Source organism: Cibotium barometz, chromosome 21 (genome assembly GCF_041138505.1).
Source record: "Cibotium barometz isolate CiBa-2024 chromosome 21, ASM4113850v1, whole genome shotgun sequence".
NCBI lineage: Eukaryota > Viridiplantae > Streptophyta > Polypodiopsida > Cyatheales > Cibotiaceae > Cibotium > Cibotium barometz.
Window position 1 is genome coordinate 10,843,404 of NC_141066.1, and position 24,931 is coordinate 10,868,334.

A 24,931-nucleotide genomic window follows, 5' to 3' on the forward strand; every position below is an offset into this window, starting at 1 on the left:
AAAGTTAAAGCTTATGACTTTTGGTTCTCACCAATGCACCCGTCACATTTATGACACTAGTATCTTGAATGTCTACTTAGAAAATTTTGTGGTTATCTTTTATACAATATTCTAGCCTTAAGTAAACCTAAGGAGAATATTGAACATCCAAATAGGACTATTTCCTATTTGGTAAGCAATTTAAGTGTAACTTCCTTGCTATAGAATTGGAGTATCTAGAACATATCATATCCCTAGAAGGTAATCATATGGATCCTTCAAGTAAGAGACCACACTCCACAAAAGATTAAGCAAAAGTAGGTTTTTTTAATTACAAAACAGCTCATAGGAAAAAGGAAAGCCTTCACCTAGAAAAAAAGCCCAAAAAAGCAAAGCTTTGAGAAGCTTCAACTGGTTATAACTACACCTCATGTGTTGAAAGTAGTAGACCCAAATGAGTATTTTGTGGTCTCAAAACCGATGCAAGGAGTTAGATTGCTCACTATTGATGTTATTTAGCATATCAGAAAGAGCTTTACGTCTATGGTGCCAAATTTAAAATCCTAATTCAACATGAAAATAACGATTAAATTTGCCAATTAGAAAGATCTCTTCGTGTGAAACGACTTTTTGGGTTAAGATACTACATGAGTTTGATTTAGTTACCGAAAGGAAAGTTTAGCAAACTCCCTTAATCGAACATCTATGGTATTTTACTCCATGCCATAAAGGTTCCCAAAGTCCATTAAGGCTAGATATAAGAATGTTGCCTAGAAAGCAACCAAGAGAGACCCAATGGGAGAAGCATCCAATATGGATGACAATCCTATTGAAGGGATTGCTGAAATTTGACGCCTTCAGAGAGCCTTCAAACCTTCTAGAGAAGCCTTCTTAGAAAATAGAGCTTCAAAAGAAGCCACATAAGGCCACTATCGTGAAAATTTCCGAGTTTTACACATAAACATATATATTTTGAAGGTCAACCTAGTTTATAGCCTTCAAATTGAAGGTTAGGTTAGGCCTTCCAATGTCGGCCCTACTGAAGATGCTTTCTGAAGAGGAAAGGAGGCTACGTCAAAGCATAGCTACAAATAAGGAAGCACCGCAAAAAGGTATTAAGGTTTGAAGGACTGCAATGGAAAATTTATGACCATTCAGGATGGATGACCAAAGTACGTCAAGTCAAGGAATCATGACATCAAGCACCAATTGTTTTATGAGCCATTATAACCCTAGTGCTCAGCACAATGCAAGACAAATTTTTGATAGCAAAACAACAATACCATATATCCCAAGATTATGTTTTAAAATGCCAAAATTGTAGGTGTTAAATGTAACAAGGGGTATGCTAAATCCATTGGAGGTCCACGTGGCAAATGATAGTATTTCTATGAATTTTATTATAAAACTATCCAAAACACAAAGAGGATATTGCTCTATGTGGATAGCAGCTGATTGATTTCAAAGAAGACTTAATCTATTCCAACCATTTTGGGAAAATCCATTTGAAAGAAGCCAAGAATTAAGAAAATATCATTTGGGAAAAGTTGTGTATAAAGAACAAGTAATCCTATGGTTGGGTGGATAAGCAAAGAAGAAGCCTTGTGCTGCATGAGGATTATTCTAAGATTAAACTAATGTCTTCCTTTAAGCTCAATTGCAGTTTTTGAACATTTGTTGCAGATGTCATGAGACAAGCTCGAAAGCATCTAGATGTAGCTAGCTCTCTAAAGGTCATGGTAAGAGACAGACAGAGACAGAGACGGACACAAAAGCAGCAGCAGAAATTTAAGGTCTAACAAATAACCACAAGGGTCTTTGAGACAGTAACAGTTTATCGATATACATTCAATAGGCATAGTGGTATACAACGACATGACAACAATAAAATCAAAAAGTAACAACCATAAACAACAAAGTAGTTATAGAAAGAGTGAAAAACAACATGAGTATGAAAATTTAACAGCCTAGCGTATGCACACGAGTAAGGGATAACTCAATGTATCCTCTGATTCATGAGCCATAGCCGTAATTACCTCCTGATTGACATATTGGATAGCACCACATTTACATATAACCATGTAGCATATCCTTGATATAAGGAGCCTCTGGTTATGAGAAAGAAAGAAAGAAAGAACGTAATACTGATGTCTACAAAAGACCCAATGGGTCTATGAGACTATTAAGTGATACGATGATACCATGGATAGACTGATGAGCCATGGAAAAAATAACTAAAAGAAAAGGAAACTGTCACTAGTGTATACATATGTGATGTCAGCATGTGAAAAGGCCTATGAAACCAATGACCATACAATATGCAAATCTATCCATCTCCTAAATCCTAAATCCTAAATAAAACAGGATATCAATGAAAAGCAGAACAAAACACTTGTGTGACCAATCATCAGTAGTGGTCAAACTGTGGTGCCGTGCGTCAACGCTTGATGGGGTTAAAAAAAATAAAGCCACTTAGTAAGCAAAATAATCTCAACTGTGAGTTGCTAAAGGGGTTCTCGAAGATCCAGAACTAACCTAAGTGTAACTTTTTCAACAGAGGAAGTATGACACAGCACATGCACCTAGAACTAACAGTGTATGCCCCTCTTCATGAAGACTGAACTCTCAAATGGTTCGGACACCAGAAAGCACTTGATTCTGCAAATTGGGGTCACTGAGTCGGTGGTTGCTGCCTCTGTTGACCAAAATTCAAGTTCTGGCTTGGGTTAAGAATGCTGTTGAAGTTTGATTGGCCTACCAATTGCTGCTGTAACGGCAAACCCAAATTGGTAGTATTTTGAGAACCTGCAAGTCCCATATTATACACTGCAAAGGAGCACACAGTCAGAATGTTATAAAAGTTACTCTACGAAAGCCATTACAACATAACAACAGCTATGAAAAGAATCCCCATCAAGCATTCAGGATGGAGCTTACCCCCGTTGCCCGCCTGAGCCCGTCTCAGTCCCCGCCTTCCCCTTCCACTTCGGCATTGCCCCTCCCTGCCTTGACCTCCCCTGCCCTTCTTCGCCTTCATCGCGGTTAGAACTTCTTCGAGCCCCCTACACAGCTCGCCAATCTGTGCACCGCCTTCAGTAACCCCCCTCTTTTGCACCTCCTCACCTCCTCCCTAGTTCCCTCTGCCTTCCTCTTTGCCTATGCCTGGTTTCCCCTTCTGCTGCCCAAATCCCTGTTCGTCAACCTCTTTCCCCCCAAATCAAATCATGGGGACGCCTCTGGACTATGGTCTCCTCAATACCTTCTGGTTGAGGCAGGAGTGTTCTCAAAGACTGTGGGGCGACTCTCAGCGTTTGTGTGGTCTTCCATCACACCCGAGGCAGTGGAGTGGTGGTGTCCTGTCTTTCCCTTGCAGCGTCGCTCCCGATAGAGAGTGGGATTGCAAGTCGGCCTCCTCTACCATCCACTCTCAGGTGGTCTCCCTAGCTCAACACCTGGGAGATAGCCGTCTTGTCAACATCGCCAAGCTTGGAGATGATATTGTATGTGTTTCTCCATGTGGCGGTCATTGTCCCTTTGAGACCCTTCTTCCGGTTCCTTTATTGCGACGGATGGAGCACAAAGCAAGCATACACAGGGCCAGAGTGAAGTGTAGCTTTATGGACAACAGCATCAGGGATCACCTAGCCCGCATCCGGTCCCGGTCAGATTGTGATTATGCCCCCTCCAAACTGACCCCGAAGACCCTCCATGGTGAGGGTGTCTTGAGCAGGTCGCACTCCTCCCATAGTTATGCAGATCGTCTCTTGGAATGATCACAGGATTGTTGTTGGGGGGGGGGGGGGGGGTAATCTATTACATTAGAGGGGTACTTCTCCACGAGCTTTGGAGAGCTTGCGTAGGAGGCCAAGTCAATCTCTTGTTCCTGCAGGATCATTGCCACTTGGCAAGGCGCACCCACAAATATGGGAAGATCTTGCTTGGACGCAGCCCTACCATATTGTCCCTACCTTTGTCCCTGTCTTATGGAGGACAGGATCAGGGATCACCTAGCCCGCATCTGGCCCCGGTCAGATTGTGATTATCTCCCCTCCAAACTGACCCGGAAGACCCTCTGTGGTGACTGTGGTCAGGGTGTCTTGAGCAGGTACTATAACATGCGGAAGCTTATAGACAGGATTATACTTTGATAATGAATATTCAGCACTTTGGTTCCTGACGATTGCACAATGTAGTGGAGATAAGAGTGTGTGTGTGAGAGAGAGAGAGAGAACAATAAAGACAAGGTACACCCGATTGGGTCCCAAATACCCTCTGAAGGGCCCCCACCAAGGACTGGTGTATTTGTTTTATTGAATGATGAAAAAGACCGACTTCTTGGAGATCTTTCTTGGCTGTAAACCTGCAGCCTGAAGATGACCTGATTCTTGACCTTCAAGTTCACCGTTGTGTTACGAATTCCCTTGGCTGTCCTGGCCCTTGAATACCTTCAGCACTTTGTGAATATCAGATGAATAAGACCTTTACCAAGCCCATGCTTATATACTTTTCCTAGATGCTGGTCGGTGGACTCCAGCAGGGGTCAGCCTGTTTACATCATCTCCAGGACTTGTTTTTATGCCATGCAGTGGGCGCCTATTCCAGTATGCTGGCCGCCTTGCTGCTGGCCCTCCATGGCCTGGCCGCCTGGCTGTGAAGGCCACATGGGCTGGCCGACTGGCTACCCAGGCCTTCTAGGCCCCGGCCGACAGCCAGTCCATGCCCCTAGGGCTGGTCAACTAGGCCTATGCCCTATAAGGGCTGGCCACTATATGCTATGGGGCTTGTGGGCCACAGCCATGGCCCATGGGCTGCCCCACATGGCCCAAAGTGTAGGGCAATCATGGGTAAACTCCGTGGCCCTGTAATGCAATCCTATATGCAACTACTTGCTTCATCAAGTGCGTGCTCGGAACACCTGTCATCATTCCAGAGGGTGACCCACAGTACGGACTGGCACTACTTCATGTGCAAGACTTGCACACCTGACCAAGACCATGTACGGGACTTGTTCACCTGACCTTGGACGCTTAGAGTGGAACCCTGGCTAACTCGTCCCGGACTGGGGCTCACAAGGGACCAATTTCCATTCGAGGTCCTACACCTGTTGTACAGATTTGTCCACGTGGCATCCAAGTGCAAGATGCATGTGACAATCTCACTCTTCCCATCCTTAGTTATGCAGATCATCTCTTGGAATGTTCACAAGATGGGGGAGGGCGCTTCCATCACAAAAGAGGGGTATTTCGAGCTTTGGAGGAGGCCTAGTTGGTCTCTTGTTCATGTAGGAACATTGCCTCTTGGCAGGGAGCACCTGCAAATACAGGGAGATCTTGCCTAGACACAGCCGTAACTTCTAGTCCCCTGCCTTTGGCCCTGAGGGAAATTAGGGAGGGGTATGCATTTCAGTCAGTGTGAGCAGTTTCTTCTGTCTGTGCTAGACTCAAGCACCATTGTTCAAGGGAGAACGCAGTGGATTTAGTCAAGGTTGGGGAAAACCGGGTGGGTTTCCTCAACATTTATGCCCCCAATAGGGTGGCGGCAGGGAGGACTAAGTTCAAGGCCCAAGTGAGGTAAGCACTTCCCCAGGCAGCTTTTTGGTGCACAGGTGGAGATCTTAACATGCTGGAGAACCCAGAGGACAGGAAGGGAGGAGACCTAGATACTACCACAGGGAGTGTGAGTACACAGCTTGGGAGGAGTTGGTCGTCTCCGTGACGGGCCAGGATCTATGGCACTTACTAGAGTTTCACCGCACTCCGGGGAGCCTTCGCTTCTCTAGATCACACCAGAGGATACACAGACGTAATGTCTCGTGCATTGACAGTCTTTATGTGGATGAATGGGCGTGCAGAAGAGGTGGTTTGACTGGTATTCTCGCAGGCACCACACTGTCAGACCACTCGCCAGTTGTCGTTCTTCTAAAGGACATATGGAGACCAGAGAGTCTGCATCCCTAACTACTTGGTTCAGGACCAAGAGATTGCTAGAAGAGTCAAGGAGAGTTGGGAGTCCCTCACTTTTAGACCGGGAGAGGCGGCCGCAACGCTCAACTCGAGACTGTAGGAGATAAGCACCTTCCAAACAAAGTGCATCTCAGGACAGGCTCACCATGTTTAAAGATCAGGAGAGGAGTCTCTACAGGGGCCCAGCCTCCTTTAACGGCTACACGAGCAGACCCTCGACAGTCCGTGGGATGGAGTCTCAGTTGGAACATGGAGATCCAATTGATGGAGAAGAGGGCGGAATACCGCTACCATGCCACGGCCTCCTCTTGGACTCAAGCAAGGGATAGGGTCACCCGTGATTTCCTTGAGACAGCAGGCCCTCACCATCATAGAGACGGGATTCCGAGATCGAGGCCGACCCCCCACACACCCACCTACCCCCCACGTTTGGGCCATAGCCACAAGCTTCTTCAAAGATCTCCTTTCAGCAGATTCCCTCACCCGATAGGTGGTGGCGGCAAGGGAGAGAGTTTGGCAGCGTACGCGGGAGGTGGTGCCCCCAGACCTCCAGGCCCTCTTGTCTTGCCAAACTTTCTCTCTCATTGAGCTGCGAGATTCCCTTCAAGCCCTTCCGCGGGGTAAGATTTACCCTCACTCGACACTTTCTCCTTAGCCTCCGGACCTCTGATCAACCGGTACACACGTATGGTTTTTGGGTAGAATCCTCACCCATCCCGGCTTGGCACCCAGTTTGATCATTCCAGTGGATCCCTAGGGGCACCTCGAACAGATACTTCGGGTGTCAAGTCGGGATTGACATCTCAGCCGAGCAACAACTAGCCCCTCCTCTACTGAGTATTTGGAAGAAGCTTTTGTATTGGAGCACTGCCCGCCGCGTCATTGTGGCCAACCATGTGCTCGTAGGCCACCCTTTTTTTTTGGGGGGGGGGGGGGGGGGGAACGATCCTTCTATTAGTTAATGAGAAAACGCCATAAGGCTACAAAGCTCACCTCACAAGGAGGGATAATAAACACAATGAACACCGGAGCTCCACCCCCGTGGCTGGCCGCTCTCTGGGGGGGGGCTACCTAGTAGTACATGCGGGAGGAGAGAAGAGCCAAACTGGAGGCCTGTAGTGCCAAGTGACATCCTCGCCCCTCGCGATGAGGAAAGGGCCAGGCTGCCAAGTGCAGAGGAACGCCTTGCGGCGACCTCTCATGCGATCCGAGTCGCCCTGAAGTTTCCCCCAGTGTCCTCTCAAGGTGTGAATGATGTCCACCCAGAGGGCCTGAATGACCTCCAGTGGCCAATGCACGCCCGAGAGAAGGCCCAGCAAGAAGTGATGTACCACATGGTAGCAAGCAGGACCTGGTTGGCCACAACCACTCGGCCAGCCAGAGATAAACGAGCGGTACTCCAATACAGAAGCTTCCTCCGAATGCTCAGAAGAAGGGGGGCTATCTACTGCTCCGGAGATATGTCAATGCCCACATAGCATCCCAAATAGCGCACTGTAGTGCCGGGGGGCAGCCACTGAAACCCATCAACTAGCCTCCAAGTCGGGGGGGGGGGACATAGAACTGACCCACAACCCACACGACTTGTGCCAGTTGATCAAAGCGCCCAAAGCTCTCCAAAACCTGTCCATGGCTAAGGCGAAGTGGCGGAGGTTCTCCTCCCCTCCCTGAAGATAGACAGCAGTGTCATCCGCAGACTCCGAGTCTAGGAGCTCCTCCGAGGTGCGGATGGGGAGCTGGAGGCCCCGCAGACCTGTATCCTGTGCCGTCAAGAAAGTGCTCATGGCCTCCGCCACAAAAAGAAAAAGAAAGGGCGCCAAGGGGCACCCCTACCGCACCGAGCGCGAGAGCTGGAACCTCTCTCCGCGCACACCCTGTATCAGCACCTGGCTATGAGCCGATGTGTAGAGTGCAGAGACCCCACGGATCCACTGAGGGGGGAAGCCCATCCTCTCCATAGTGCCTTCCAAGAAGGCCCAGTCCACCCGATCATATGCCTTCTCAAAGTCGAGAAGGAGCACTGCCAGATCCTCCTGCCGAAATCTAGCCAAAGCCGTAGCCTCCCAGAAAGAGAAGATGTTATCCAAGATGCTCCTATCCTGGATGAAGCCTGTCTGCGTGGAGTGGATGATGTCCGGGAGGTGAGGCTGAAGCCGCCTGTTGATCGCCTTAGCTAGGACCTTGTAGGCCGTGCCTAGCAAGGTGATCGGTCTCCACTGTCTAATCTCCAGTCTGTCTCCTCCCTCTTTGGGGATCAAGTGAATCAACCCCTCTGCCATGCTGTCTGGCATGTCTCCCGTCTCCATGATCTCCTGGAATGCCAATCTGAAACCCCTATGCAAGAGACCCCAGTACCTCTGGAAGAAAGCCACTGAGAGACCGTCCTCTCCTGGGCATTTGCCCCGAGGAAGTGCCTGAAGAGCCTCCTCTAGTTCCGTATCCGAGAAGGGGGAGAGAAGGGAGTGCTACAAATGGGCCGGCACAACCAGTCTCGTGAAGCTCCAGACTGCCTCCCGAGCCTCTCTCACCCTGTCATCTGCTGGCTCAGCAGAGAGCAGATCCCTGTAAAAATCTGTGGCGATCGCCCGAACCCTGGGGAGATCCACCACTACCTGGCCATCAGCCTGCCGAAGACGCCTGAGACCCTCTCGTCTGAAGCGAGGCCCTGTCGCCTCAAAGAAATCTCGAGTCACTCTGTCTCCAGCCTGTGTCCAAAAAGAAGCCCGAGCATGGAATCGGAACTCCACCCTCCTCTCCTCGATGGATCTGATCTCTGTGCGAGCTGACTCCATCTGCTCTAAAATCCAAGGGCTCGTAGGATCCCTCTCCTGAAGTCTCTGAAGGGAAGCTAGACTCCTCCGCAGGCTCCTCTCCTGCTCTCTGAAAGCCTCCAGACGGTCCAGGGCAGCCTGTCTGAGCATCCTACTGATCTCCTGCAAACCCCTGTCAAGACACTGGCTGCCGATCCTCTCCTGAACTGAAGCTCCTGCCAGACCTGCTCAACTCTGGTCGCAATCTCGGGCTCCTCTATGAGACAATCTGGAATCCGGACGCTCTGGCCTCTCTCTCCTCTCGTAGGGTCCTCGATCTGGAGAAGCACTAGAAAGTGGTCTGAAAACGAGGAGCCTGCAAGTATACCCACAGTGCCACCTCTATCGCAAGCCCACTCATCAATGTAAAACCTGTCGATGCGGGAAAGGTTAACTCCTGTGGCCCGTCTATCCGAGCGCGAGAAAGATAAACTCCCCTGCAACCTGCCAAACTCTGAGAGAGTCCACGGATCCTGGCCTCTCACTTGCAGCACTAGTTCCTCCCAGGCAGCGAGCTCCGGCCCATGAATGGTCTCCTAGCTGCCCCCCATCCTGTCCTCTGCATCCTCCAGCATGTTGCAATCCCCCCCTAGGCACCAGTGGTCTGCCATGGGGAGGGACTGCCTAATGGTGCTCCAGAACTCAGCTCTCCCGGTCGCCCTATTAGGGGCGTAGAACTTGAGGAAGCCAATGCGGTCTTCCCTAACCCGAAGGATGATCCACTGCGCTCGACCCTGGACCAGAGTGCCAGAATCCACAACCTCGGATAGAAGCTGCTCGCTGACTGAGATGCATACTCCACCCTGGTTCCCCTGGGAGCCATATGCCGGTGACCAAAAAGTGTGACTCCTGCCTGGCAGGATCTTCCCGCAGGTACGGGTACGCCCGGCAGAAAGGTGGTGCTCCTGGATGAAAAGGATATCTATGGGTCCTCCAACGAGAGCCCTCTGGATCTCCTGGCGAAGTCTGCCCCAACCAATGTAGCAGCGAGGTCCACCAAGACCCTGGATGTTCCATGAGAGGATCCTCATGGATGAGCTATGGCAAGTGAAGTAGCCGCCACTGGCTCACCCCTCTCAGCCGGCTCGGATGAGCTGCCCTCCACTCTTTGAGTCTTGGGCGCCATCTTGGAGGGAGAATAGTCACTGTCTGTCCGGGTGCGGAGTCTCTCCAAAAAGAGGGTGACCTGTCTCTGTGTCCAGCCCCACTCCACCTTTGCCCTGTCCAGGGCATAGGCATGACACCAATCCTCTGCATATATGTATCTAAAGGTAGGCTGCATCCTCGGGGCGGCGTGGAGGAGAATCAGTAGCACCGCCTCAACTGAGGTGTGGACCGGATCCGCCCGCCAATCTCCTATACCAAACAAGCTCATGCGGGCTGAGTGTAATCGGGTCTGCAATAGGTCCGTGAGCCCCAAGTCACTGAAATGGTGAGAAAACTCCAGTATCTGATCACGCAAAACTTCCTCTACAGAGTTGCAATCCCATGCTGTGTCTGGGGCAACACTGAGAGGAAAGGAGAAGGCCACCATGCTGCTCACCACTGAAGGAGAACGAGAAGGATGGCACACCACGCAAACTCGCAAGGGCGCGACCAGTGTCTCGAACGGGCCAGCATCCAGCTGGAGACACCTGAAAAAACCGTAATGCACTGGGAGCCCCATCACTCGCGGGGGCCCCCCAGGGGAGGCTGGAGAGAACTCTGTGGCGGGCGAAGCTAGGATCGCCATCTCCACCGGCCCGGAGTGGCGGTGGAACAGCCGCTGAACTGAACTCTGGCCTACCCAGCTGCGCTGCCCCGGGGCAGTGGGTGGTCTGGAGGAGTATCCTGGAGAGGCCGAGGGAGGGATGGTGGCTCGCGGAGAGGAGGGGGGAGAGCGAGGAGAGGATGGAGAGGCATCTGCCAGAGGAGAGGTGTCTGGGCCGCCGGGGGAGGCGGGAGGGGGGGGGCTGGGGGGGGAGAGGGGGGAGAGGGGGGGGTGGAAGGAGTGCTCTCCGAGTGAGGGGAAGAGGGGCCGGGGGTCGCAGAGTGCGGCCCGGGATCCTCAGGAATCTGCTCCATGGAGGGGGCGGGGCCCCCTGAGGGGGGAGGCGGGAGCGGGGTCTCCACGTGGAGGGCTCCACCGGCGGCCTCAACGGGCACTGAGACTGAATCCTCGTCCATCGGGGTGGGACCTGCTGGCCGCCTATCCCTGACTGGAGCATAAGTGCGGGTAGGTGCGTGGACGCCAGCCGGAGTCGCCTGTCCGCCAGCCTGTGCTGCCTGCTGGCGTCTGCGACGGTCCCTGCGGGCCGGGCGTTTCCGCCCGCGAACCTCCTGCCATCCGCCAGCCTCCTGGGTCTGCGCGGCATCCTCCGCCGGGGCCTGCTTGTCAGATGATGGCGCCTGCTGAGATGAGCCAGGGATGTCCGGTCTCTGAGGTGGATGGCCACCCCTCGGGCCTCCTGAAGGGGGTCTAGAGGCGGCAGAGCGTGAAGGATGAACCCCCTTGCGGGGACAGGCGCGTGTGAGGTGGCCCATCTCCCGACAGATGTAGCACTGGCCGGGGAGGCCCGAATACTCCACGCGCTATATCAGATGTCCTCCAGAAAGACAAGGGAGGAGGATCATCTTCGGGAGGGACTCCGGTGACGGAACCACGACACGAATGGCCGGGAGTCCTGCTGCCCGAGCTATCACTGAAGCCGCTGTCTGAGGCGTCTCCACCACCTGCCCGAACGCCTTGCCAATGGATGACAAGAGGGGCAAGTACTCCCTGCGGAGTCCAGGAAAGCAGATAGTGATGGGGAAACCTGTCGCGCCTGCTAGCGGGTCAGAAGCGGGGTCGAAACCGTGAGTCCATCGCGCCAGGAACGCCCGATATGAGCGGAGGGCAATGGGGCTCCGAGCCAGCACCGTCTGAGCTGCCTGGGGGGACTCGAAATCCACCTGGTAGTAGCCACGTCCCAAAAAATCGACGCTGACGATCTTGGCAGGCACGCCAACGAGGCTGCCTTGCAGAAGGTCGCGAAGCTCTCTCCGCATCGGACGGCTACCCACTATCTTGCAGACCAAGGAGGAGGCCTCAAGAGCGGATACTGTGGAAACAAACAACTGATGATCTGCATCTGTGAACTCCAGACGGAGACCGGAATCGGCAGGGGTAGTCGGAGCGGCTTCCATGGAGTCCTCCAGAGGGAAAAGGCCAGAGACCGGGGTCACCAACGGGAGGGACACAGCCCTACTAGGAAACGGAGAGGCGGAAGGAGAGAGGAAAGGGGGGGGGGGGGGGGGGGCTGAGGCGGGGGAGCTAGCGGTGGGAGGAGGGGCGAGACGGAGGGGGAGGAGAGGGAGAAGGCGGGGGGGAGAGCCGCGAAGCGGAGGAGAAGGCGGGGGGGGGGAGAGATGGCGGGGGAGGAAGCGAGGAAGGAGGCGGGGGGGGGGGGGGGGGGGATGGCGGGGGAGGAAGCGAGGAAGGAGGCGTGGGAGGAGAAGGCAGGGGGGAGAGATGGCGGGGGAGGAAGTGAGGAAGGAGGCGGAGGAGATGGCGGGGGACAGGGGGGGGAGGGGGGGGGAGGGGGATGCGCGACGGTGAGAAGCAGGAGCAGATCGACAGTTAATTGCTCGTAGGCCACCCTATGGTACATCACTTCTTGCTAGACTGAGCCGGAACTTTCTATGGGCCAGGTCTAAGGCCAGCCGGCTTGGGACAAAGTGGCTTGGAGGGTGATCACTCAGCATCAGACACATGAAGTACGGGACATCATTGACCCAGCTATGGAGAGCAGAGCCATGTTGGGTAAGTTGATCATCAAAGGCCTTCTGCTTGGTGGTGAGCCTTGGAAGGCTTTCCTGATCGACTGGATCTCAGCCGGTAGCCCCTCACTTGGCAGCCCGTGAACTCCCAATGTATGATGGCTCTTCACGGAGGCCTGATAGTTTGCTAGCTGCATGAGCAAAAAGATGGGGGGGAATGAATGCTTTTTGGGTCTCTCACATGTCCAGCCCTAGTGGGGCCTGTTTTGATCAAGAGTGCCCCTCCGCAAGAAGTGGACGTGAAAAGCCTCTACAATCATAGAGGTCAAGGACCCACTTTGATCCCCACATTGTACCACTAGCACTTACATGGGTGTTTTTCCTTTTAGCTGTAGTTGGGTCCTTTATGTTGTTTCCATGATTCAATCACTTCATGGACAAATGGTAACACTTGACCCTTTAGTCTTTTGTAGACATTATCAGAACTCTCTCTCTCTCTCTCTCTCTCTCTCTCTCTCTCTCTCTCTCTCTCTCTTAGCTTTGTCACACAGAGGCTGAGACAGAGGCCCACTATGTATGCAGATGCCCAGTATACTATGAGATTAAGGGTAGGTTCCACTTCTTCTTCCGAGATGGATTCGGACCGCTTTCTAGGATCATGGATTTCCCAAACTAGAGATGCTTGGGGCTTTTGCTCCTGGAGCTTCGCAAACATAGGGAGTCCCTTTTGCAGCCTAGACCAGTGGTACTTGTCAGAGGACCAGTACAGAGAGCTCTCACCAACTTCTTCCAAACCAAAGTGACGAGGGCAGATTCACCCACTACACCCGACCTTCAGGCTGATGCAAGAGCTCGGCCGAGAGGAGTGACACTAGACAAAACTATTGAGCTATGCAGAGCCCGGCGACTCGACCTCGTGGTCCCCGCCCACACCCACGTCACTACAGGAGAATCAGAGCCATCATCTCCCACCACCACAGGACTTTCTCCCACCGTCCAGCTTTACTACATTGGGTGCCATGTTGCAGCGTCCTATGCGGGATATTTTAGGGTAATATGAGAGCTGGACACTTTTTGTTTTGGGATCATTACTTTCTTTGATTTTTATTATGATGATGTATTTCATGGACATAATGTAACCTTCTGGTCTCATTGGTCATTTTGGCCTTTTGTAGACGTTAATACAACTTTCTTTCTTTCTCCCCATCATGGACAGTTTTGTATCACCCCAATGAGATAGCTATGTTTTGTTTCTGTTTTATTTTCCTTTCCATGATGAGATATGCCATGGACCTTATCATATCACTTCGGTCTCATAGGCCCATTGGGTCTTTGGTAGACGCTTAATATATCTTTCTCTCTCACACACACACATTGGGACTTGGCTGAGGGATTGCAGCTCCACTTCGATGCATTTAAGGCATAAACCTTCGGAAGAGCAAGATTATGCTTTTTAACACCTTCCCACATTCCTTCACATACATAGGAGACGAGAATGAGCTGGTCAAATCATATGTATATTTAGGGATCACTTTTACTGGCCCATTGTTTACTATGCGCCCGCCTACCAAGGCACACGATTGGCACGAGAATGTGCCCCTTTGGCCCATTTAAAGAGTGTTTTCAAGCTCGCTTTCAAGAACCTAGTACCAAATGCTAGCTGTTGTGATACTTTGGTTCACCCAGGGGTGATGTATAGAGCATCTTTCTATCTTTCTGGGACCACACCTAGGAGCAAAGGACTGGAAGAGATGCAAGTTATGATGTTGTCACACATGATCAGGAGTAAGTGTAACCGATGGGGCACCCAGCACAGATGATAAACACTTCAAATATGCAAACAGACTATAAACACAGCAGGAAGCCACAGAATATGAATAGATAGCACATTGAGCTCGAACAGCCGGCCCCCCCGTAGGAACTTCTTTATTCAATAGAAGCTTTACACCGGATTTTCCACAATATACTGAGCAACCTTCCACAAAGCAAAAACAAGTCTCAGGCTTGGCTCTCTTTCCAGATCCAAAGACAAAACAGTCCCAAAATCAGCCCAAAACTGTCTTCAAATCAGCCCCAAAAACAGTCCCAAAACTCTCAAAACACTCCTGTAGGCGACGAGCTGAAGATAGGTACTTTAGGGCTGCAACAACCACCTTGAAGGTGGCCAGAAGTGAGAGAGAAAGAGAAACCAGCAGCTGTATGGTCAGGTTACAGAGAGAGAGAAACACCTGCTATTGTCACACGTGTGGCTGCTGTACGTCTCTCTGTACAGCCAGCAGAAAGAGAAAGAAAACCAGAGCGGTTGTACAGCCTGCTTCTTGCGTAGGATGCTGCTGTATGGCTTGGTTAAAGGTATGGAGGAGAGGGAGAAGAACTCTGCCTGTACGGCCAGCGCTGAGTGGAGAGAAAGCAACAGCTCCTATATGGCCAGCGCTAAGTGGAGAGAACTGCAGCGGCTGCCAAAATTATCCACTTTTTATGCTTTTCCCAAATTGTTGCCCAAGCTTAGCCCTAGGCACCTGCTTTTGTCCAGGGATCCATGCCCAATTAATGATATGTCCGGCCAACTTTAATAATGTGTGGACACATTGACTTTTAAACCATATTAGTCACATAAATGATTAAAATCCCATGATGCTCATGCTGTGTGGCCATCTATCAGGCCAATCTTTGCTAGTGAATGCTTCAGCTTCCTTTTGTGGAAAATCCCCATTCTCACCTTGGTTCTGTTCTGAGTGCGGGCTTGCCCCAAAACACTGATCAAGGCTGGTGAAGAGACCAGATGGTGACAGTAAGCCATCTGAGCCACATGGCATTGTTACATAGAGATCACGTCCCATGGTTAGTTTGGAGTCTTAGTAGAGGAGGGTTACAACGGCTGGTGGTAGGCACGCACCACCAATTGGTTCGAGTCCCATGGCTTTCAAATGACCCATTTCCCTCCCTTTGGGTACAGCTTGGATCCCCCTTTCTCGAGACAAATTCGTGAGGTTCTCCGCCGACATGACACGCTCCCATCACAAAGGCCTGACATTCACTCCACCATCAAGTTGGTTCTAGCCGAGGCGGGTATCGTCATTAGCTGATCACAGCATATCTCACCCTACACGGGATCATCTGTTGATCACATGTACTGTCAGATGTTTTCATTTTACTTTTTCTTTCAGTTTTCCATGGCCGAGTATATCCATGGTACCATTCTATTACTTTTGGTCTCATAGGCCCTTGGGGTCTTCCATAGACGTTACAGCAACTAGGGGGAAATAGCACAATGAACCTACAAGAGCTGGAGGCATACATCAAGACAGTGGAAGACAACACCAAGAAATTACTGGGCAAACAAAAGAAGGTGCTGGACAGGGTTCTGAACAAAATGAAAAACAGTTGGAAGGCCTCCGCAAGGAGACACAGGGAAAGAACAACAAGATTGAAGAACTGACAGCCCAAGTGAACCACCAGGAAGAGGTGAACCACCAGGAAGGCCTCCGCAAGGAGACACAGGGAAAGAACAACAAGATTGAAGAACTGACAGCCCAAGTGAACCACCAGGAAGAGGTGATTCAGATGTTGAAAGAGACCTAGCTGCAACAAACAGGAATGCCAAAGGCTGCCCCAAAGGGGAACTCCGGGCAGAAATGGAAGCCCTAAAGGCTACGGTCAAAACCATACAATGGAGAAAGGGGAACTGAATAGGGTTCAAGGACTGACTTGGAGCAGTTCAAAGCCGCGAATAACAAGCTGCGGGAAGAACTGCAGACTACTAAGAAAGATTGGGTGGAGGTGGTGAAGAAGCACAAACCCCCACAGAGAATCATACATGAGACTCTCGAGGAGGAGAAACGCAGGAAGGATAGGGCCCTACATGTGCGAGTACGGGGGCTACAAGCTGGGGCTTGCCCAAAGGAGGAGGATGCCATGATGCTTTGCCAGATGCTAGGAGTGGATGGGATCGCCCCCCCCTTTGCAGATACATGGAGGGCAGGAAAGCATATGACACGAGAGTGACCCCTCATCATTAGATTCCCTGATGCCACCAACAGACAGGCCTTCTTAGACAGGCGGGCTGCCCTCAAGGGAACACAGGTGTACATGGGAGATGATCTCACTCCAGCACATGTGGCACACCGGCGTGAGGCGATGGTGACTGTTCATGATGCCTGTGCAGAGCAGGCAAGTGGGCTATCTACAGAGATGCTAGAGTCATTATCACTGAGTGCCGTCCCAAATAGGGACACGGGGCCTATGAGACCAAACACCTGGGGTTGGCAGTATGGAACTGCAATGGCATGCTGTGGTCGAATCCAGGAGGCTTGAGTGAGATTCTCACAGGCAAGGATGTCATTTTTTATACAGAGACTCATCAGAGCCCTGAGAGGGGCTTACCATACATAGCTGGGTATGAGTGGGAGTCAGCTTTTCAAGGCGAGACCCGCACATCAGGAGGAGTACGTGGCTCTGGGGGGGGAGCTGTCCTCCGATAGATTGTCACCATCGTTCGGAAGGACGAGGATGCACGATATCTTTGGGTGCGGCTACAGCTTAGCAGTGAGACAGAGTCATCCACATTGCTGTGTGTTATTTTGCACCACGCCACTCCCCTTTCGCCGCACAGCATGGCCAGTCACCGTACTTACAATTATATGAGGATATCATGGAGTTCTCACAGTTGGGGGAAGTCCTCCTGCTCGGGGATTTCAAGTTTCAACGCCAGAACGGGAAGTCAGCACGTCCCACTACTTGATCTAGACGATCCTATCAGACTACAGGAGCTGGACATCACTGACACAGGGCTGCAGCGATCATCACAGGCCCGTGAGGAGGTCACAGTGTATGGGGGATATTTCTTAGAGTTGGGAGCTGCACATGGTCTCGTTATCTATAACGGGATGTCCCGATGGCCCTCCTCCGGCGCCCTCACCTCCTTCCCTCACTCAGGAGGTACTAGCATTGTGGACTACCTTATGGGATCTCCGGCTTTGGCACACCTTATCCTCGACTTCTCCATTGAAGCTAACCATGCCTACCTCTCTTTCACTCTTACCTGCACACCACCCGTCCCTCCACCACCCCCCCCATCTCACATTACACTCAGGTCCTCTTTGATCACGAGCTTGACCTTGTTTACTCCAACCACATCTACTGCCAACTCCAGGCTGTGGAACCTACTATCCCCCTATCTACCCTCACAACACAACTCACCACCATACTCCACACATCCGCCACAACTTCTTTCGTCTGCACGCGGCAGTCTACCGCCAAGCCACCTTGCGGTTCCATGCCCAGGAACTGTTGGTATGATGACGAATGTCGGGCCACACACTCCCATCTTAAGCATGAGGTACGGATTGGGCAAATCACGAAGCCCCAAGCCCAACGGATTTCTCAACAGCTCACCCAACGCAAGAAACGGGAGTTCTATGCTCGGAAAGAGGATGAGTTATACCGACTTTTCTTAGGGCCGAACTGCAAAGAGGCATGGAAGAAACTTCGAGAACATCGCCCTCCCACACCTATCACCTGCCCGGACACATGGCACTCCTATGCACGCTCCCTCTATCATATCCCCCATCAGCCGCCCCTACCCCCACCACCGAATCCCCGCCCCACCACCTCCACCTTCTTCACAAAGGGCATGGTCCTCAAGGCCATTCGTAGACTACGCAATGGGCGAGCCCAAGATCATAAGGGACTCACTGCTGAGTACATCTCGCATGCCCATGATACCCTAGCGCCCCTACTAGCCTACATGTTCAATAGAGCCCTTTGTGAAGGATTTCCACCCTCTTGGTCCACCAACACCATCACCCCCATCCTCAAAGCCGGAGATCCACTTGATCCTAATAACTACAGGACAATCATGATTGGCCACACATTGGCTAAACTCTATGGATCACTGCTAGAAGTGGAGCTCAGTTCATTTGCAGAGCGCCAGGGATGCAGAGCCTCAGGACAGGCTGGCTTTCGGAGGAGATACTCTACCCTTGACCACATCTTCACCCTCCGTGCCATCATCGAGGAGGGTAGAGCATGACACCAGAGGATTTACTGCTGCTTTGTGGATTCTACAAAGCTTTTGGCAGGCATATTGATCCCCATACTACTTTATGCAGATGACATCGTCCTCCTCTCAGACTCAGCCGAAGGGCTTCAGAGACAGTTGGATGCCTTACATGACTTTTGCACTCAGCGGGACCTCTCTGTTAACCTTGGTAAGGCCAAGGTAATGGTCTTCAATACCTCTCGCCCCGTCACATCCAGATTGAGCTTCACATATAGAGGGGATCCTGTGGAGATTGTCTCATCCTATGTCTACCTTGGTGTCACTTTCAGTGGCCCACGCTTTACCATGCTTCCCGCAGCACATGCCAGAGTGATGCGGGGATATGCAACCTTGAGCTTACTTGAGCGGCACTGCTTCCAGGCACATTTCCAGGAGCCCAGGACGAAGGGCTGGCTTTTTGACACCCTCGCATTACCAACCTTGATGTATGGAGCAACATTCTGGGGCCAGATTTATCCGATGAGGATTGGCAGCGAGTTGAGAGGCCCCAGGTCATGATGTTCTCCCGTATGATCCGCAGCAAACCATCAGTCCCACACGAAATTACCCGGGCAGAGTTTGCTGCAGCCCCGATGGTAGTGGAGGCACTCCTCCAGACAGTCACATACCTCCATCGCATCAGTTACATGGATCACCCGAGGCTTGCCTTGGAGTCCTCTAGACAGCTAGCACTTGAGGGGCACTCTGGAGTAGGGTATGCACTTGGTTCTCAGTATATGGGCTCTGCATGGACCGCCTACCCACCCTTCAGTACAGTTTGGAGTCCCCTTTTCTCCGGCTGTCTCACGAGGATACCAACCGGGTTATCCAGTCAGATCTTCTTAGTCTCTACACACATTGCACATGGATCACACCCCCGGAGCTCCCCATGAAGATGCACTTTTACACAGACCACTTCCTCACACTCACTGAGGATGGATTCATCCAGCAGCCAGGCTACTTGAGTGTTCACATGTCCCATGCCATGCGGATTGCGATTGGCCAGATACGGGTTTCTTCCCACCGCCTCAGAGTGGAGACAGGTAGAGCTGAGCGCATCTTCAGAGCTGGGAAGCTCATATGGACACCCAAAGAGGAGAGGATCTGCCGACTATGCCACACAGAGGTTGAGATGGAGGAGCATTACATATGCCACTGCCCAGTATACTATGAGATCCGCGGGAGGTTTCACTGTCTATTTCGTGAGGGATTCGGTCCACTCTCCAGGATCATTGACTTCAAGGACCAGCGTTGCCTAGGCCTCTTCTTGCTTGAGCTCCGCAGACACAGGGACACCTTCTTGAGACACAGGCCCTAGCCACCCCGCCCCCTCCCCCAACCATCACCAGTTTCTTCCGGACCCAGGAGGTGGAGGACACCGACAGTGTGGATCTTGTGGACCCTCCACGAGCTGCTCTGGGCCTACCTCGCCCGAGAGGAGTTACCTTGGACTGAGCCTCTACACTCCAGCATGCCCGACGCCCTCGACCCCCCCCCCCCCCCCCCCGCGGCCACGATCACCTCATCAGCTCCAGATCCAGGACATGCTCCACCGCCATCGAGCTACCTTTCCACGTGATATAGCTGAGGGAGACCTCTCGGCTATACTCGTCAGCCCCACGCTTGACATTTTGGAGAGTGGTATACCATCTACTCGGAGTTGATGTTGCTCCCATGTTTTTATGTTCTTAGTATTGCATGATGAGTTTCCATGGACAGTATTGTATCACCCCAGTGAGATAGATATATTTAAGTTTTCTTTCTGTTTTATTTTCCATTCCATGATGAGATATGCCATGGACATTATTGTATCACTTTGGTCTCATAGGACACTTCATATCTCTCTCTCTTTCTCTCATAGTGAGAGGTACAGAATATTGAGACAAGACCTATGGCAGCTCTATACACGAGAGACATGGATATCGCCTACACAGCCTCTTCCACTGAAGATGCTATACTACAGAGATCACTTCATGAGTATAACTGATGATGGATTTATAGAGAGGCCTAGATACATGGAGGGCTTTTTACCACACGGCTCCCGAGTGGCTATTGGTCAGCTTAGAGTTTCATCACATCGATTGGAGATCAAGACTGGCAGAGCAGCACGGATCCCCCGAGAGGAGAGGGTATGCAGATTGTGCAGAGAGGAGGTGGAGAGTGACGAGCATTATGTATGCAGATGCAGAGCATATACAGCCATCAAAGAGAGATATCCCATTTTATTCAGAGAGCCACATTCCCTACGCCAGATCTTTGAGGCAACAGACCAGCGCATACTGGGGAGATTCATTCTAGACATACAGCGTCACAGAGAGACATCATTACAGGCTCAGACAGCTCCAGAGGGGGGGACGAAAGACACAGATTACTACATTTTTTTAGAGATCCATCCCACTCCCAGCCCCTACACGGCAGGGAATTACTCTCCAGAGAGCAGAGACACTCAGAGCCCGCAGGAGACAGAGGACACCTGGCTTTCGGACACCACGCCTATACCAAAGAGAGATGACAGAGATCAGAGCTCAGTTTCACAGAGAGGGTGCGGAGCGACTTGCTTCAGAGCAGACCTAGGCATGTTCTTTAGGGAGCTGTGGACACCCCCTTCATTGATGTATACCATTTTATACCCCCAGTATGGTACAGGATAGAGCTAGCTAGGTTGCATATCATGATTGTATACTCCATGCATATAGCTTTGCATTCTCCTAGTAGTAGAGCTCCATCCCCTCCCCCACTCATTGTACTTATTGCACACCCAGATTCAGCTTTATGGTTTAGTACTTTTTCATTTTGTTGGGATGACAAAGGATACCCCATACAGGTACACCGATTTGTCTCATAGGCCGAGTTCGGTCTTTTGGAAGACGTTAATAAAATCTCTCTCTCTCTCTCTCTCTCTCTCTCTCTCTCTCTCTCTCTCTCTATATATATATATATATATATATATATATATATATATATATATATATATATGTATGTATGTATGTATGTATGTATGTATGTATGTATGTATGTGTGTGTATATACATACATACATACATACATACATACATACATATATATATATATATATATATATATATATGCAGCATCCTATGCGGGAAATGAGAGCTGGACACTTTTTGTTTCGGGATCAGATCTGACATTTCAGCTCTTATTACTTTTTTTGATTTTTATTTTTACTACCCATGATGATGTATTTCATGGACATGATGTAACCTTTTGGTCTCATAGGTCATTTTGGCCTTTTGTAGACGTTAATACACTTACTCTCTCTCTCTCTCTCTCTCTCTCTCTCTCTCTCTCTCTCTCTCATTAGTACCAGCTTTAGCTTTTCATTTTTAGTTCCTCGCATTTCCATTTTTTTAATGTAACTCAGACATTGTATCACATGGACTTGATGTAATTATTTTGGTCTCATAGGTCACTTAGCCCTTTTGAAGATGTTACTCTCTCTCTCTCTCTCTCTCTCTCTCTCTCTCTCTCTCTCTCTCAATCAATGAATGTTATCTCTGCAATGTAACAAGTAAGGTTCCTTAAAGCTTCCGCAAGTAACTCCAAAAGACTTGTGGCAGATGTGTAAAATGGAAAGGGGGGTTCTAATTATAGAAAACGTAGGCCAGAAGACTCAGTTTAGGGCTAGCTTTGTGTTATACTTTGGTAGACAGCCTACTCAGCATTGACCCTTCATCTGTGTTTTTCATTATACTTTGGTAGACAGCTTACTGTTGGGCAATTTAGGCACCTTGCCTCACACCAACAGCAGCCTCCTTTGTCCCTTTAGACTTGGGCTCACAACATTTTCCTCTACAAAATCCCAACCCAAACTGGAAGCATGTGAGAGTTGAAGCTGAAGCATGTCCCAAAGAAATTTGACCATTCAGAATAAGCTAACAGAGTTCCTATCAAGAACCCCCAAAAAAAAAAAAAAAAAAAATCTCTTACTTGGATCTGGTAGAAGTTGAGAAGGTAAACTGCGTTGTTGTTGTTGTCCAGTGGCACCCATTCCGACTCCTCCAAGCTTTTGCACATTTCAGCATAAACTCATAAGATAAGATGAGATTGTTTAGAATCAAGATTAACTCTCAAGTACATAATGAGAAAACCGTGAAGAAATGATATGGAGAAGACCTACATGTAGTCTTTGCTGTAGCATTGATGATTGAGGCTGAATACTTGGACCGAGATTTGCCATCTGTGAAAAGAAAAACATCCAATGACTTCTGAGATGGATCATGATTTTTCATTTTAACCCCAACATGAATGATGTGTCTTAAGTATTACAAAAGCGAAGGGTGAAAATGAGGCAAAGAATTACCATATTAGAAGGCATTGGAGTGTTCCCAAACAAAGAGCCTGTAGGATTGGAGTTCATCTGGCCTAAGTGTGGTTTGACTTGACCCACTTGTGTCAACTGATTTTGCCCTATGCTCTGCTGTAATTGTTGCCCTTGCTGTAGGGAGTTGCTCTGTAGTTGCTGCTGCTGCTGCATAGCACGTTGCTGTTGGAATTGCATTTGTAAATGATGATGCCTTTCCTGCTTCAAAGAACAAAAATTCATATGGTAGTTATGAGCATTCTGAGTAGAAGATTTGGCCAACCTTGGCCAACCTATAACAATCTCTTCCTCTGAGTATTCCACCCAACAAAACAGAAAAAAAACTCAAAGAAGGCGAATAGGATAGTCAGAATTGAACTTTTCAGCCTCACAATGATCAAGTCAAAAGAGAAACAGGTAGAACACCCCACACTGCCCCGCCCCCCACCCCCCCCAAAAAAAAAGAGAAAAGAAAAAAGAAAAAAAGGGTGGTGATGTTAGAGAGCTTAGGGTGGATAGAAATGATGATTAGACATCTTCTCTTTACCCTTTCACTTCCTCGCCATGGAGGACCAAACAAGCCACTACCACCACCGGAAACCCACAAGCTAATGCTCAGCGTAATGATCCCATGCCGATTCCTTTTACAGTCCGGCACCAAGTATGGATGGAGCAAAGTCTTATTACTATGGACTTGCACTAACACAAGGGAGAGTTTTTGAATCGTCTATCTTCAGATATGACAATAAGATTCCCTGGGTGACATTTGGGAAAATGTTTTGGATGTTTGGAACATATCCTTCCAGGTTGCAGGAATATGCTCTTTTCTTTGGCTGAGCGAGATATTGGGCTATATGGACAATATAGCTAGATCGTAATTATGAGGTGTTTGCACATCGATCACTATGTCAGTCAGTGCATGATAGTTCTGAGCCGCCATGATGAGTTGTCTTGCCACCCTTGAATCGATGTTACAGACCTTGAGTCGGCTCGTTGGTGCTCAAAACCAATTATAGTTTCAAGTTGTGCCTTTTTCCGGCAAGAGAAAGTGATGCAAGGAAGCTCGGAAACTGGTTGGACCAGTGGATGACTTACTTTGACTCAATTAGTGCGCCCGATGGTTGAAATCTGGTGGTGTGATTTTCAGCCCAAGCCCACAACGTAAAACATATTATTACTTTTGTACATAATAATTATCCCATTGTAATTAAGGATCCCCATTCTGTACCTTTTCAGGGAACGGATATTCTATTGTATCAGCTATTGATATGAATGAACAGTTAACATCTTCTAAGTATGACGTGAATCTATGTCATTTAAGTCTGTTTAAGTGCAATATCTCTTTACGTGATTCTTGATTCGCTGGGGTGGGTTCTTCTGACTATAACATGTTTTGTTACATGGATGATACCATCATAGAATCGAGTGAATCTCTTGTGTTAAGGGATATTAAACATGAAATCACAGATGTGCCTATCGTCTTAGGCAAACTGAGGAGGATGAGATTCAAAGGCAACTATAGGATTATCTCAAAGTGGGGTTTTGTACAGTCAAGTTGGTACATCCTCAGTTCGAATCCTAATCTGATGATACCCCGATCTCAAATCGATTTTCGTGTAGTACTTTGCTACCCGAAGCCGATCCATGAGATCATCCATGCATGGCAATGGATACCCATTCTTAACTGTGAGTTTGTTAAGCCCCTTGTAATCTACAAAAAAGCGCAACATGCTGTCCTTTTTATTGGACAAAAGCACTGGTGTCCCCCATAGAGACTTTCGTACTCGGTACACGATCACTATGAGTTTTTGATCATGCCATTTGGTTTGACACCCGCTCCAACTACTTTCCAACAGATGATGAGTGATTTACTTCGACCATATCTTGGAAAGTTTGTCATGGTATTCCTGGATGACATATTTATAAGTCATTGCATGACCATGTGCAGCATCTCAGGACTATCTTGTAGATATTGAGACAAGAGAAGCTCTACGCAAAAGAATCCAAGTGCGAGTTTTTAAAACAGACCTCCTTATCATCACTCGGGATGGTATACGTGTAGACCCACATAAGGTGAGAC

The 24,931-nt window shown here is 49.8% G+C and overlaps 1 protein-coding gene across 2 annotated transcripts in view; it reads right to left on the reverse strand.

Annotated features, from left to right (window-relative positions):
• Positions 1 to 2,214: 2,214 nt before the first annotated feature.
• The window catches only part of MED8 (mediator subunit 8), a 122,220-nt gene continuing 99,503 nt past the window's right edge, over positions 2,215 to 24,931 (reverse strand). For both annotated transcript variants that reach the window (XM_086815372.1, XM_086815371.1), the window contains exons 9-12: positions 22,852 to 23,070; positions 22,669 to 22,728; positions 22,479 to 22,554; positions 2,215 to 2,805 (exon numbers count right to left, since the gene is read on the reverse strand). In XM_086815372.1, the coding sequence (XP_086671498.1) occupies positions 2,651 to 2,805; positions 22,479 to 22,554; positions 22,669 to 22,728; positions 22,852 to 23,070 (510 nt within the window). In that variant the 3' untranslated portion in view covers positions 2,215 to 2,650. The remainder of the gene's footprint in view (positions 2,806 to 22,478; positions 22,555 to 22,668; positions 22,729 to 22,851; positions 23,071 to 24,931) is intronic.